General features: G+C 39.3%; 1 protein-coding gene across 1 annotated transcript in view; it reads left to right on the top strand.

Annotated features, from left to right (window-relative positions):
- Positions 1 to 15,044, top strand: part of ryr3 (ryanodine receptor 3) — a 115,390-nt gene that overhangs the window by 99,725 nt on the left and 621 nt on the right. Inside the window, exons 80-107 of the mRNA XM_063495500.1 lie at positions 105 to 217; positions 486 to 537; positions 636 to 692; positions 782 to 881; positions 1,156 to 1,235; positions 1,339 to 1,415; positions 1,497 to 1,570; positions 2,517 to 2,531; positions 3,827 to 3,907; positions 4,043 to 4,131; positions 4,233 to 4,361; positions 4,461 to 4,565; positions 4,794 to 4,875; positions 5,038 to 6,320; positions 6,419 to 6,471; positions 6,555 to 6,717; positions 6,826 to 6,912; positions 7,308 to 7,508; positions 7,588 to 7,718; positions 8,235 to 8,277; positions 9,092 to 9,219; positions 9,534 to 9,594; positions 9,682 to 9,828; positions 10,957 to 11,091; positions 11,666 to 11,822; positions 11,925 to 11,989; positions 12,930 to 13,030; positions 13,106 to 13,157. Of these exons, the coding sequence (XP_063351570.1) occupies positions 105 to 217; positions 486 to 537; positions 636 to 692; positions 782 to 881; positions 1,156 to 1,235; positions 1,339 to 1,415; positions 1,497 to 1,570; positions 2,517 to 2,531; positions 3,827 to 3,907; positions 4,043 to 4,131; positions 4,233 to 4,361; positions 4,461 to 4,565; positions 4,794 to 4,875; positions 5,038 to 6,320; positions 6,419 to 6,471; positions 6,555 to 6,717; positions 6,826 to 6,912; positions 7,308 to 7,508; positions 7,588 to 7,718; positions 8,235 to 8,277; positions 9,092 to 9,219; positions 9,534 to 9,594; positions 9,682 to 9,828; positions 10,957 to 11,091; positions 11,666 to 11,822; positions 11,925 to 11,989; positions 12,930 to 13,030; positions 13,106 to 13,157 (3,861 nt within the window). The remainder of the gene's footprint in view (positions 1 to 104; positions 218 to 485; positions 538 to 635; positions 693 to 781; positions 882 to 1,155; positions 1,236 to 1,338; positions 1,416 to 1,496; positions 1,571 to 2,516; positions 2,532 to 3,826; positions 3,908 to 4,042; positions 4,132 to 4,232; positions 4,362 to 4,460; positions 4,566 to 4,793; positions 4,876 to 5,037; positions 6,321 to 6,418; positions 6,472 to 6,554; positions 6,718 to 6,825; positions 6,913 to 7,307; positions 7,509 to 7,587; positions 7,719 to 8,234; positions 8,278 to 9,091; positions 9,220 to 9,533; positions 9,595 to 9,681; positions 9,829 to 10,956; positions 11,092 to 11,665; positions 11,823 to 11,924; positions 11,990 to 12,929; positions 13,031 to 13,105; positions 13,158 to 15,044) is intronic.

The raw sequence follows: 15,044 nt of genomic DNA, 5'->3' as shown, positions 1-15,044 counted from the left end.
AAAGTGTCAGTGAGTTTGCAAAGATGTCAATGAATCAAAGGTCTCGTGCATTGAGTAGTAAGCAGATGTGATTTGAGCAGAGCTAATAGTTCACTCCTGTGCAGAAAACACCAATGAAGATTGTGGAGGAGGAGGAAGAGGAGGTGGCTGAGATCCAGCCCGACCCTCTCCACCAACTCATTCTCCACTTCAGCCACAATGCTCTGACAGAAAGAAGGTGAGATGGTTATGAGTCTGCTTTTAAGCAATTAGCAAACTTTTTTAATCCTAAATTTACAGGGGCAGTTCACTTCCAGATCACATATTACATATTTTGCCCCGTGGCCTGTTTTAATTTTTGTGTATCCAAGTTTGTCTTTGACCAATTTTTGAGGTATCTGCTGTGATAATTGTCTTACATTTAATTAATATCAATTTGCCCGTTTTGTGTACTTTAACCAGCAGAATATATGATATTAACACAACATGACTTTATTTTTTCTCAGTCACTTGGAAGAAGATCCTTTGTATATTGCGTATGCAGACATGATGGCAAAGGTAGTGATCTTTCAAGTTTAATTCATCAATTATCAGCAAATGAAATCTAGGCAGCTGAAAATGAACTCAAACCCTGAAGTGAGCCTTTGTGTTCTCAGAGCTGTGCAGAGGATGAGGAAGAAGAAGAGGAAGAAGGGAAAGAAAAGACATTCGAGGTACCCTGGTGGGGGCTTGGTAGCAAAGGTGGTCAGTCTCCTTAAAATGTAGCTTTCCTCATTACTGTATGTGTGTGTTCGTCCCTCAGGAGAAGGAGATGGAAAAGCAGAAGATCCTTTATCAGCAGGCGAGGCTGCACGCTCGTGGCGCTGCTGAAATGGTGCTGCAGATGATCAGCGCCAGTAAAGGTAATGATCTGTTTCTCACTCAGCTACGCGGCTGATTTACTGTTGTGTCCGAAGCAGTGTTACAGCAGAAAATGGTTGCTCTTAATCCTCTGAGGTCTAAATTGTCCTCCTTGTCTTCTCCATTTAAGTTTTTCATGCCTTATTTTTACCTGTTTGTGATCTGTAAAGCACTTTGTAACTATATTTAGAAAAGTGCGTGCTTGTATTTGTTTGTAGAGATTATGAATTGTCTTAACTGGCTGCTTTTTTTTTTCTCTTAAATTTGTGCTATCAGGTCGTCTGGGCCCCATGGTGACCTGCACCCTCAAACTGGGCATCTCCATCCTAAATGGAGGCAACGTGCAAGTTCAGCAGGTGAGGTCATTCTGCACTGTGTGCGCATACAGCCAGTTTATGACTTTAATTTCACATGTCATTTTTTTGACAAGACTGTAATGCTTTACTTCACCCATCGCAGAAAATGCTCAATTACTTGAAAGAAAAAAGAGATGCAGGCTTTTTCAAGAGTCTTTCAGGACTAATGCAGTCCTGCAGGTCGGTACTATGATATTATTCTTCCTGGAAACAAACGCATGATTCATATGCTCATATTTGATTTTGAGGTTCTTCTCCTAGTGTCCTGGACTTGAATGCATTTGAGAGACAGAACAAAGCAGAAGGACTCGGCATGGTGACAGAGGAAGGTTCTAGTAAGTGAAGTGGACTTTCATTAAATGCATTGTGTGACATCTACTTTGTTTTCTCTTAAACTCAAACTCCATATTTGTGAACAGTTTCTCTTGAGGTTCGCCTGCTGCTGAAACACCTGATATTATCCTTGATTACACCCAACAGAAGATTATACCCTTCCCCACCCCTCACTGAACTAATGCTGAACCATGCCAACTTTAACATCAGCATCTATTGAAAGCTCTTAATTAATGCTAATTCATAGTTTCTGTATGGCCTTTGAAATCAAAATTTCATTGCTATCAATGTAAATTTTGATTAATAGAAATAGTTTGCTGCTTGTCAGTGTGGTGTCTTTAATGTCTTTTTTTGCAGTAATCAAAGTACAAGTAAATTACATTTGTATATATATTTTTGGACTTTATACAGTGGAAGATATGGGATTATGTTGGGTTACTGTATGGCTTTCTTAATGAAGGTTAGGTTAAATAAAAATATTTAGTCTTAGAGGACATGGTCCAGCATTAAAACAAGACCTATCATCTCTAACTTCCAACAAAAGCACTCTTCACTTGATGCTTCTCACGTCAAACAACGTCTGTTTGTTCATCATTCAGTTCTCTGCTAAACATTTCCACTGAGTTCTGTGTTTAACAATTCACTGTTACTACTCGTGTCTGTTAACGTTACAAACTTTTCACCATGACTGAATTCTTATTTGGTCCTCATCTTATTAGATGGTACCGGTACATAGAAATAACCCAGGCCTATGATTTTTATTTTTTATTTTTTTCCTTTCTCCCCTGTCAGAAGACAAATTTCTTTTTAACTGCATGTCTTTGTTTTTCACTAGTAGCTGATATATTCATATCTCTTGGTATTGTAACTCAATGTCCTCTCTTTTTGCTTATGTCTTCGTGTATTGTTCGTCTCCTTCCTGTCATTTTAAAAACCCATCGATGGCAGTCCACACTGAGCGGGGTAAATAGCAAATTTAGATCATGCTGATATGGCTATGCTTTCACCCTGAATGTCCCCTCCATATCTGTGGTCCATACTCCTTGCTTTATATGGTACCCAGCCCTGCCCTCCCCCGGATGCCTGTAGGGAGACACTGTGCATGCCAACTGTTAGAGTACACAGAAAGTGGATCTTCAGAATCCACTGACTGTCCTTTTCTGTGATATTTGTTCCCATTCCCTTCATGTTAACATTTACTAATGCAAATCCTATTACTGATGCTCAAATATGTCAGTCTAAGGCTATCAGTGCCACTTCCAAAGGGTTTGACTGAAGGTCTGTGGATCATTCCACAGCCTTAAAAAGCTTTGTCTTGCTTTCTACTTGGGGCCTATTTCACAAAGCTGGTTATGATACATATGTTTAACTTTCACATGGTTTTATATGCTTAAAGAACTGTACTGTGCTCATTTCATATAGCTCTGTTGACTAGCTGATTTTTAAAGTGAATTAGGTAATCCCGTCTGTCCTCTCTTTGTCAGGCCCAGTCATGGCCTGCATGTGAAAGTTATCAGGCTTCCTCCAGCTTATGGAAATGTCCTAGTGTTTCACTGTTGTTTAAGGAAAGAGCATTTTTACCAAAAAAAAAAAGCACTTTGGATTCAGTTTTGAATCTGCAATCTAAAGGCCCTGGACTTCAAAATGTTTGGAACATGAAACCTGTCCTGCTTGCGTCATATTAATTGCTTTTGAAGGGAGATTCACATATTATTAGTATTATTATTATTATTGTTATTATTCCTCCTCATGTTGAAATAAAAAGGTAATGCTTTTTAATAAGGTTCTTGTATTAAGTGTTAGTTAATGTATAATAAGATGCTTGTAACTCCTGACAGAATGAATATTAACATTGTGCAACCCAAATTAACCACATTTTACAGTGTATGTGTTGTATTTTTCTAAGCTAGCTTTTATTATTTTATGTCTAATTTATTAAGAACATAGTGGACAGAAAGACAGAGCTATGAAAAGCATTATTAATAAGTAAATAATAATATATTTACTAACCTGTTTTCACATTAAATGCAATAGTTGCAAAGAAAACATAGTTGGCTATTAAGTTCATAGTTTATAATACATTATTATATGTTATTGTTTAGTATGCTATGTATATAACATCTTATTAACGTCTTAAGAAGGACTTATAAGAGCCTTACTGCTGTTAACTAACACTTATTACAAGGACTACAATATGAAGTGTTACCAGTAAGTATTGCAGAGTTTCAGCTGTGTTCACCAAAATATTTTCTCTCAAGGCTCCAAGGTGCTACAGAATGATGAGTTTACTAAAGATCTTTTCCGGTTTTTGCAACTTCTGTGCGAGGGCCACAATGGAGGTGAGGCCCTCTTTGAGTTTATTCCAAATGCACGTTTTCATCCGAAACACAAGAGTTTGTTTGCACAAGTTTAGTTTATTGCACCGGTTTTACAAAAAAGCATCGAGGCGTTGAGAATATTTGTTCATCTTTCAGATTTCCAGAATTTTCTGAGAACCCAAACTGGAAACACAACCACAGTCAACATCATTATCAGCACTGTGGACTATCTGCTCCGTCTTCAGGTGATTAAAGCACAAAACTGAAGGCTGGATCCATCTTTAGTATGATCGTCACCATCTTTATTGTGTTTGTTTAACCTGTTCTCACTGTGGTCCTCCTTCAGGAATCTATCAGTGACTTCTACTGGTACTACTCTGGCAAAGAAATAATTGATGAAACCGGAAAGCGAAACTTTTCCAAAGCGTTATCTGTAGCAAAGCAGATATTTAACTCGCTGACTGAGTACATCCAGGTAAGATGCTGATCTCTCGGGTCAGCACTGTTGAGTTTGTCAAGTCAGGATTAAAATATTTCATGATGTTTTTTCTTCCCTTCATTTTTTTTCCTGCAGGGTCCATGTATTGGGAATCAGCAGAGTTTAGCACACAGCAGACTGTGGGATGCAGTGGTGGGCTTCTTGCATGTTTTCGCCAACATGCAGATGAAGCTGTCTCAGGTATGATGCAACTTGTACAATTGTAGCAGGCTAATAGACTTTCTCATTTCTGTGAGGAGGTACATCGCTAAGTAAAGCATTGCAGCCACAGCATATAGTTTGTTTTGTAGCAGAAAACATGTCACTTCTTATTATGATACATACATATGCCATAACACCAAACAACGAGTGCAAATGGCTAATTGCTTAAGACAAACCACTGACTGATAGTTCACCATGTACTTGTAGGATGCCAGTCAAATTGAGCTGCTGAAAGAACTGATGGACTTACAGAAAGACATGGTGGTCATGCTGCTGTCTCTGCTTGAGGGTAAGAGCATGAAGTTTTAATGTAATGTTGGAGAAAATACCAGAAACAGAAAAAATAATTGGGCTTTAAAGACTAAATACACATGTACAAAAAAAGTTGTCTACAAAGACAATATGTCATTGTCTTTGTATATGATTATAAAATGTGTGCCTTACTTCCCAGGTAATGTGGTTAATGGAACAATTGGAAAGCAGATGGTTGACACCCTGGTGGAGTCTTCCAGCAATGTGGAGATGATTCTCAAGTTCTTCGACATGTTCCTTAAATTGAAGGATCTCACGACCTCTGACAACTTCAAGGAGTATGACCCTGAGTGTAAAGGCATCATTTCTAAGAAGGAGTTCCAGAAGTCCATGGAGAGCCAGAAGCAGTACAGCCAGTCTGAGATCGAATTCTTGCTCTCGTGTGTAGAGGCGGACGAGAATGACATGTTCAACTACAAGGAGTTTGTGGAGCGGTTCCATGAGCCAGCCAAAGACATCGGTTTCAATGTGGCAGTCCTTTTGACCAACCTGTCTGAACACATGCCGCATGACTCCCGACTTGCCACTTTCTTAGATCTGGCTGAAAGTGTGCTTAGTTACTTTGAGCCTTACCTGGGTCGTATTGAAATCATGGGCAGTGCAAAGCGAATCGAGAGGGTTTACTTTGAGATCAGCGAGTCGAGCCGTGAGCAGTGGGAAAAGCCGCAGGTGAAAGAATCCAAGCGTCAGTTCATCTTTGACGTGGTTAACGAGGGCGGAGAGAGCGAGAAGATGGAGATGTTTGTGAATTTCTGCGAGGACACCATTTTTGAGATGCAGCTGGCCTCACAGATCTCTGAGCCAGAAGTGGTTGAACAGCCCGAAGAGGACGAAGAGGAAGATGGACACAGCATCCTGGAGGAGCTGACTGCAGAGGAAGAGCACGCCCTGGAGTCTGCCTCTGCCTTCACCACCGCATGTCGCTCAGTCAAGGGCAAGATTGCACACGTCCGCCAGATGTTTTCCATTAAAAACATGCGCAAGAAGTTGAAGAAACTCAAGAAGCTGAGCATCAAGGAGATAATCACCGGCTTCTTTGCCTTCTTCTGGATGCTCTTCACTGGCTTTTTTAAGGGTATCTACAGCCTCATCTTTGGTTTCTTCCACGTCATTTGGTCCTCCATGTTTGGTGGAGGTTTAGTCGAGGGAGCCAAGAACATAAAGGTGACGGACATCCTCGGAAACATGCCTGACCCGACTCAGTTCGGCATCCACGGAGATGTGATAGAGGGAGAGAAAGTGGAGGCTATAGAATCATTAGGAAACCTGGACATAGCCATGGCACCAACAGGGGACATTGTAGAGGTTGACATGATGATGGAGATGCTAAACGCGCCTAAAAAAGAAGGAGGAAAACATGTGGAGCCAGGCCTGGGGGATGTTTGCGAGCTGAGTGCTGAGCCCTCCACTGATCATAAGAAGGTCCATAGTCACAAACACAATTTAGATATCTGCCTTTAATTTCCCCTTCCATCCATCCTCTCATCTTATATAAATGTTTTTTGGGGGGGGTTTTGCAGAAAGCTGCTGCCAAGAAGGCTGAAACCCCTGAGAACGAACCAGAAAAAGCAGAGTGAGTAACATTAAGTGAAATTAAAAGTAATTGCCATCAAAATAAAATTAACTTAAAAAGCAAATAAAAAATGATAAATACAGCACAGAGAACCAAGAGAAGGAGGATAAACCAAAGGAGGAGGAGGCTAAGGAGCCAGTGACAGAGGAGAAGCCCAAGACCAGGTCAAGTCAGCCTAAAGGGCCAGCACCTGCGTTCATGTCCAGTATTTTTGCAGTTCTGGATGTCTATCTGAACAAGACGCTGGTAAGTCATCAGTTTAGGTTTCATTCCTTATGCAGTTATCTCTAAAATGTGGGCACACTTTGAAAGCTATCAATAGTTAGTCTTACTGTGAAACTTCTTTCCTCACAGAACTACCTGGCTCGTAACTTCTATAACCTCCGATTCCTGGCGCTGTTTGTGTGTTTTGCCATCAACTTCATTCTGCTCTTCTACAAGGTAACTCAAGCGTTAAAGTTTCAGTCCAAGTGGAGCGCAAATTTTCACAGAAAACTGAAAAATGACAAAAGGTGACATGACATGAACATCACAAGTGAATTTGCGCTGCCACTTAAATAAGAAACACAAAACAAGGAAGTCTAAAACAAGTCATTAAAACTTTGACCAAAACTTTCATAAAAAAGTCTGTTTAGACAGCCTTTAAAACAGCAACGTGTTGAGTGCTGTGTTGTAGCAGAGAGACATCAATCAATAACTCCTGAAAAGCTTCATATCAGTGGAGGGGTTCCCAATGATTATAGAAGGCAAAATGCAAAGATAAAGCTGGAAACATCTGGTAAAAATGGCCCAATATATTCATTATATGAGTGTACAAGGTATATTTTGCGCTTCAGGTCACTGGTGAAAGTGATGAAGAAGCTGAAGGTGAAAACCGCTGGGGTGCTGACGAAGAGGATGACGAGGACACGTTCTTTGACATGGATGAGTTTGTGCTTCAGGAGAGCACCGGCTACATGTTACCAACGCTGCGCTTCTTGGCAATATTCCACACCGTCATCTCGCTCGTCTGCCTGGTCGGGTACTACTGCCTGAAGGTGGGGAATGCCTTCGTTTGGCTGAAAATGGTCACTTTCTAAAAGATGCAGTCTTACTGTCCCAATGTTTTGATTTTAGGTTCCTTTGGTGGTTTTCAAGAGGGAGAAAGAAATTGCCAGAAAGCTTGAATTTGATGGGCTGTACATCACTGAGCAGCCATCTGACGATGATATCAAAGGCCAGTGGGATCGACTTGTCATCAACACCCCGTGAGTTTCTGGCCTTGTTAAAAATGTGGTTTGGATTTTGTTTGAAATTATCTGGTTTAAAAATTGTATATAAATATACGTTCATCTGGACGTAGCGTTTTCCAGATGAACAGAATCGACTTTTGGAGGTCAGACTGTTACCTTTATAGCACTTTTCTACTCAATTTGAGCACACAAAGTGCTTTCTACTGTCTTCTTCACCCAGTCACATAAATATTCATACCAGGCTTTTATCTATCCCAAGCACTTCATCTAAATTTTCCCACTCCGATAAATGCATTGGGTGCGACTTGGTTTTCAGTATTTTGCCCGAGGATGCTTTAACACATGGACTGGATGAGCCAGAGATTGAGCCCAGATTGATTGATAAATAAATCAATCCAAGATGGATTTCTGATTCTCATTTATGTCTTCATTTGTTAATTGTCTGATCATTAAATATCTGATATTAGGGTTAAATATTAGACACTATTCCAACAGGTGAACTGAGTCTCTGTTGTTCACTTTCCATTACAGATCCTTCCCAAACAACTACTGGGACAAATTTATCAAGCGCAAGGTGAGTGTGGAGGAATGGACCATTTTCCTGGATTAAGGTGGGATTAAGCCTATTCTTAAATTGAAAACCTTTTCATGCTAGTTTTGAATGAATTTTTTAATTTTCTTTTTAGTTTGGGACTAGGCTTAATCTTCTGTGTCAGGGAAGCTGGTTGACAGGCTGTATTATATTCTAAGCTTGACTCTTTAGTGTGATTAGACTAATGTCGGTGTAGCTCACACTTAATATGGAAAAAACACATTTGTTTTTCTAAATTACAAAATGGCTAAATATGAAGAGATCTAATGAGTAATGAGGAGTTTCTTAATATATTTTTTCCCCCCGAGGTTACTTGTGTTTTAAGGGTAACTATTGTCACTTTCTCTAAACTGAAATACTAGACAAACTCTCAAACACTTTAGACTTTCTTACCCACAGCTTGGAGTAATAGAAAGCCACTTTAAGCAAAAATATAGTTCATGATTTGTTGGGAGCTATTCGCCTGTTATTCTAAGATTGTTCCCCATACAAAGACAGATGACTGTGTATGTGTTGACTTTTAAATAAGATAAATAAAGATCGTTTTGAACTGTGAATCATGCAAAGCTGCCCTCGAAACAACTTAAGAATAAAATATGGAGCTGGAGGTGTAGGAAGAGCCTCTAATGGTGGTTGGCGAACAGCTTATAGTTACATTAACGCCACCCTCTGGTGGCAGTTGTGCATTACATTAGATACTACACAGTTAGTTGCATGCCATTCAGTTTTTTTTTTCCATTGCTAGTTAAAGTTAACTAATGAACCTGTTCTCTCCTGTGCTCCTCTATATGTGCAGGTTATTAACAAATATGGTGATCTCTATGGAGCAGAACGCATTGCTGAGCTTTTGGGCCTAGATAAGAGCGCTTTGGACTTTGACCCCACAGTGGAAACTGTTGAGAAGGAAGCGTCCCTGGTCTCCTGGTGAGAACACACCTCCCGTTTTCTTATTCCTCCTTCAGAGATGCGCATGCAGTAAACACATTTATATATTACATTAAGCGACTCCAATGTTGTAATAGAGTACAGTCAAGGAGGGTTTTTAAGACTCACCTTGACTAGAGATGAACAATTTTGAAGAGATACACCTGGTCGTTGGCAAGAACTGCCACAGAAACTACAAAACTGTACCTTCTCTATTATCTATTAACATGACTTAACCAAGTAAAAACTCAGTTTTTGTTGATGAATTTAAATATACATGTAAACACAAACACCTTTCACTTTGTCATCAACAGGCTGAGCTCCATTGATACAAAGTACCACATCTGGAAACTGGGCGTGGTCTTGACTGACAATGTAAGTTTAAGTCCACATCACATCTACCTTCAGTGTGATGTTCAAAAAGAGCCTCATAAAAACAACATTTACCTTTTCCTCCTCCAGTCTTTCCTGTATCTCATTTGGTACACCACCATGTCTATTTTTGGACACTTCAACAACTTCTTCTTTGCTGCTCATCTGCTGGACATCGCCATGGGATTCAAGACCCTTCGCACCATCTTGTCATCTGTTACTCACAATGGCAAGCAGGCAAGTAGTTTTACCAGCAGAGGGAGCCAGAGTTCAAGGAAAAGCAACAATCGCACAATACAAGCATTCTACTCGCTTGAACTCAAGCAGTGAAAGAAATGGTTTCTGGTGCTTATCTTTAAAAAGTTTCAAAACTGTATAAAATATATTTGTTTCAGCAAACAATCTGAGTCTATGATACATAACAAAGACCAAACAGGGATGAAAGAACTAGCATCGTGACTCATACTGAATATAAATATAATCAGATCATGAAAATAATACAAACAAGGAATGGCTCAGAAATCTGGTCCATGGAATATTAGATAAACAGTCATGAGAAATAAATAAAAAGACATAAAACTGTTAAGGACACAAGATTTTGCTTGTATTTCGAGGTTGTTGGAACATTCATGTGTATTTTTCAGGAATAAGCCATTCCTACTGACTCCAAAAGCTGTCAGGAGGTGCCTAAAAACTAACTGCTAAATGAGCAAAGAGATGGATGACAGTATAATGTTTTTGTTTTTTTTTTAAATTGTTGCTGATTGTCTCTTTACTTGATGTTCAACGAAGCCTTCTCCAGAACATGATGGTCTGATTCTGTCTGCTCATCAGCTCAGGCATTTAGTTGCCAAGGCTTGTTAGGGCTTCATCTTTGTCTAATGTAGGAAGACAGGGCACGACCCTATTAACACTCTGAAATATGTCAGACTGGAGTTAAAATTTGCTTCTTTTCAACAGTTTCGACAGTTGGACTGAATGACAGTATATAAAACAGATGGTATACATATGCAAAGCATCAACGGGGAAAGATGATGTGTGATGGCACGAACCTTGGGTCTTGCACTTCTGAAGGTCTTGAAAGTCTGAATACTGATGAAAGCTAAGAAAGTACTCAAGTAGTTTAGTGCAGAACTTTATTTGGAAAAAAAAAGGAAAAAGAAACCCACAGTAGCATTGACACTTTAATACAGTTCTGACAGAAACTGCAAAAATTACTCTCAAAATTTACAGTCAAAAAAAGAAGGCCCCAATTGTGCCTCTGAGACGAGTCTGTCTCCTCTATTGTTGCCTCTAATCGTCACTGAGATTAAAAGAATTTCAGATAAAATGTATCCAATTAAAATGACTCTCCTCTCCTTTCAGCTCGTGCTGACTGTGGGTTTGCTGGCTGTGGTCGTCTATCTCTACACCGTGGTGGCTTTCAACTTCTTCAGGAAGTTTTACAATAAGAGCGAGGATGAAGACGAGCCCGACATGAAGTGCGACGATATGATGACAGTATGTCTGACCACCTCCGGTGCCTATTCATGTGAAAGTGGCTGAAAATTGAAAAATACCTTTCTTTTGTGGTAGTGAAAATGAAAGACTTCATTCCTCAGCAAGGACACATTTGGAGCTGAAGGAAAAAAAAAAAAAAACATTCCTGGGGCTTTTAGTTTGAATGGTTGACTTGAACATGTCAGCCTCCTAGCCTTGTTCAGGGTCCAAAGGTAGAAGGTGTCTATTGGACAGTATTTTCTTATCTTTTATAAATTATTTCCTAGTTAATGTTTCTACAAATGAAGCCTCTAAATAGAGTCTTTATACTGGAAGTACAGTAACAGCTTACAAATGATTTTTCATAATCTTTTGTAAAACGTAGACCTTGATGACTTTTTTTTTTTTAAACTTTACTCTAATAGAAGGCTCAGAACCTCCAGCTGCAGCTCCAGTGACACTCAGTCTTCAGCCATGTTTTGTAGTTTGAAATATAGAATGAAAAAAGAGAAGTTTCCACTTTCATTTGTCCTTCCCAGCCAACACTGAATGAGGTGTAGCTTCCTTTAATGCCTGTTTCCGCCCCTCTCTGTAGTGCTATATGTTCCACATGTACGTGGGTGTGAGAGCTGGAGGAGGTATTGGAGATGAGTTAGAGGACCCAGCTGGAGACCCATACGAGCTCTACCGCATACTGTTCGACATCACCTTCTTCTTCTTTGTCATCGTCATCCTGCTGGCCATCATCCAGGGTACGTGAAACTATTTCTCATTATCTGCGTTTAACTTAAAAACCACACAGGTCTTTGTTTTCTTCTCATGCTCCTCTAACAGAGCATTGCACCTTTCTTCAGGTTTAATCATTGATGCCTTTGGTGAGCTGAGAGACCAACAGGAGCAGGTGAAAGAGGACATGGAGGTAAGACTCTGCTCTAACCAAACTATCTGTTGCCAGCTATATTTTTGCTTCAGCTGACCAAGGAAATCCTTAAGTGACAGTATTCCCTTCCTGCTTTATGTGAGTTAAGGAGCATGAACACAGGAAGCGATTTATTTGCCTCCATCGCTCTTTAGCTGATGGTTGGTCGCAAACAGACCTTTGATACCTGTTTGTCCTCTAATGCTTTTACAACCCCATCATAACTTTAATCACCGGCATCCTGTGCTTTCATTGGTGGTTCAATTGTTTGTCTAAAAATAGAGAAAAGTTTAACTTGACTTTGAATCACCGGTGATTATTTCACCCATCGTTGCATGAAGTTGACAAATATCATTGACTTTAAACGGTCTCTGGTCACTACGCTGCTGGTGATATAATAATCCTGTAGTCAGTCAATCCAACTCGAATTGTTTTTGAGTGTTTTCCTCATTAGTTAGTTTATTCCCTTGTGCCACAGAGTAACGTAATTGTCTATTCCTGTGAGCCACACTGTGCAGAGGAACAAAACTGGCACAAATAAATAAATGTGCTGATAAATTAACTGAGAATAAATATTACAAATAACTGCAGGCAATAATTAATTTAGACATTTTTTTCTATTTGTCTGTAATATAATGTTTTATTGCTCCAATTGTTTTATTCTCTCAGTTGTACGACACTTTGGTCAATACGTGTTGTTTTTAAATGTTGATAACGTGACTTGACCAGGTTGTATGGCAAACTTTTTTCTTGTTTTGCATCTATTGTGCATTTGTTTCCATTTTAGATTTCAATAATTCAAATTATTATTCATTTGTATGTTCTTTTTCCTTAACATATTTCACAAGAAAAAACTGATTAGCAGAAATCTAATTGGCAGGTTCAAATAGGATGATAACAGTCATCACTAATTTTCGATCCCCACTCATTTGTTTTCCAGACCAAATGTTTCATCTGTGGAATTGGGAATGATTACTTTGACCGGACGCCTCATGGCTTTGAAACTCACACCTTACAAGAACACAACCTAGCCAACTACCTGTAAGTACAGAAATATGACCAAACGTAATGTGACTGAAGTTTTCCCCCTTTAACACTTGTGCCTCCTGTCTGCAGGTTCTTCCTGATGTATCTGATTAACAAGGATGAGACTGAGCATACGGGTCAGGTATGTGAGCGAACACCAGTCTGTAGTATTTGGTCATTTTAAAAACGATATGCATAATCTGCCGTCTGTGACCAATCTCAAAAGAAAAAACTGGAATGTTACAGACTCTAACTTCAGTAGGTTTACTTATGCAACATATCAAGTGGGTTGAAATGTTGCACAAGGTACAGCTTTGCTGGAGAAAGAAGCAATGCGTGGGCTTTCTTTGACTTCTGATATTAAGTTGTTATTGTTGTGCACCTGAGATTCAACTTGGGTTTCTGTTTGATGTTCGTGTACTTTTTCTTATGATACAAATTTAGCAAAGAAATAGAAAGCTTGCACTTGTTATTCCTTTAAGCTGCAAAGGATTGCATTCAGCTACTAAGAGTGAATAAGTCACAAAAACAGTGTAATCACTGATATGCCGTTGAGCTACGTCCTTAATCTGTCCCCTGATGGGATATATAGTCACTGCAGATGGGATGAAACTATTTCACAATATCATATATCATCACAGTATTTATGTTTTAGGGAAAATAATTATGCAAGCAAACAAGTGTTTATCGTTTGCAGTCAGACCATCTGAAATTTGTGACACAAAGGGCCAGATTTACTATGCAAGGCCTATTACCATGATAGTGCAATTGCAAAAACATAATGACGGGAAGGAAAAGTTCTGAGGCTAATCTACTTACAAGCCACCAATTTATAAACAAGAATGTAGTCAGTCTATTCATGGGCCAAGAACAGACAGACCTGATGAGGGAGCATGAGCGAGTGACTAATGTGCTAACAAAAACACTGCATAAACACAGATTTTACACGCGTTCCTCTCTTAAAAAAAAAGAAATAAATAAATAAGACAAACTGAACGTTTTTCATATAAGGGAGAAATCTTCTGCTAGAAATTACTGCCGACTGCGTTTGGTCCTGAGGTCTGAGACTGGATTCAGGATTCATCAAGAGGAGGGCTGCGTCATGATCCCGTTCTACTGTATAAAAATGTAATCTGCGTAACAGCTGATCTGCTGTTATAACAATGAACACAGACTATTTATTAGGTACATGTTGATAGTACCAGGTTGGACCCTCCTTTGCCAACAGATTTTGTTCCATATTGACTTGATGGCATCAGCTAAACACCCATGATATGAATCTCAAATTCTCAGTTCCGGATTAGATTGAGACCTGATAACATTAGAGGCCATTTCAGTACATTAGACTCATTGTTACATTCAAGAAATCAGTTCAAAATGACTTTGAGACATGGCATGATGTGCTGTTAGAAGCAGCCATTAGAAGATGAGTACACTGTGGTCAGTGACACATGGGGGGGGGCGCAGACATGGTTAACACTAATACTCTGGCATGCTGTGGTGGTCAAATTAGTTGGTTTAAGGGGCCCAAAGTGTGTTAAGAAAATATCTCCCACACTATTAAGCCATCAACATCGGGCTGACCCACTGATACGAGACAGGATGGATACTTTCACATTGTTTATGCTAAATTCTGACCTAGTATCGAAATATCGCAGCAGAAATTGTCTTGACCCTGTCTGCTGAGTCATTGCCATGTGATTGGCAAATTAGATATGTGTTCATGTGGCTTAATGCACATCGCTTTTATTTTCTGCATGCGGTGTGACACTGTAGATAATTACTATAGTCAATATTACATATCGTAACATTTAGACATTAATCAAACAAACTAACACACTTTAAAATATTAATACTTCAATATGGTGTGTAGGAGTATATAGGAGTCTAAAAAAAAGTGTACACTGTTGATAAAAGACAAACAGAGATGTCTGTATAATATATTGATCTCTATGTAGAAACGTGACCAAGCCTAAAGCACTGAAAACTGCTCCACTCCCTCTAAAACAAGATTGTACCTATGTGTCTT

The sequence above is a fragment of the Pelmatolapia mariae genome, linkage group LG15 (assembly GCF_036321145.2).
Source record: "Pelmatolapia mariae isolate MD_Pm_ZW linkage group LG15, Pm_UMD_F_2, whole genome shotgun sequence".
Taxonomy (NCBI): domain Eukaryota; kingdom Metazoa; phylum Chordata; class Actinopteri; order Cichliformes; family Cichlidae; genus Pelmatolapia; species Pelmatolapia mariae.
The sequence above is the reverse complement of the archived record's forward strand: the minus strand, read 5'-3'. Positions and strand labels throughout refer to the sequence as shown.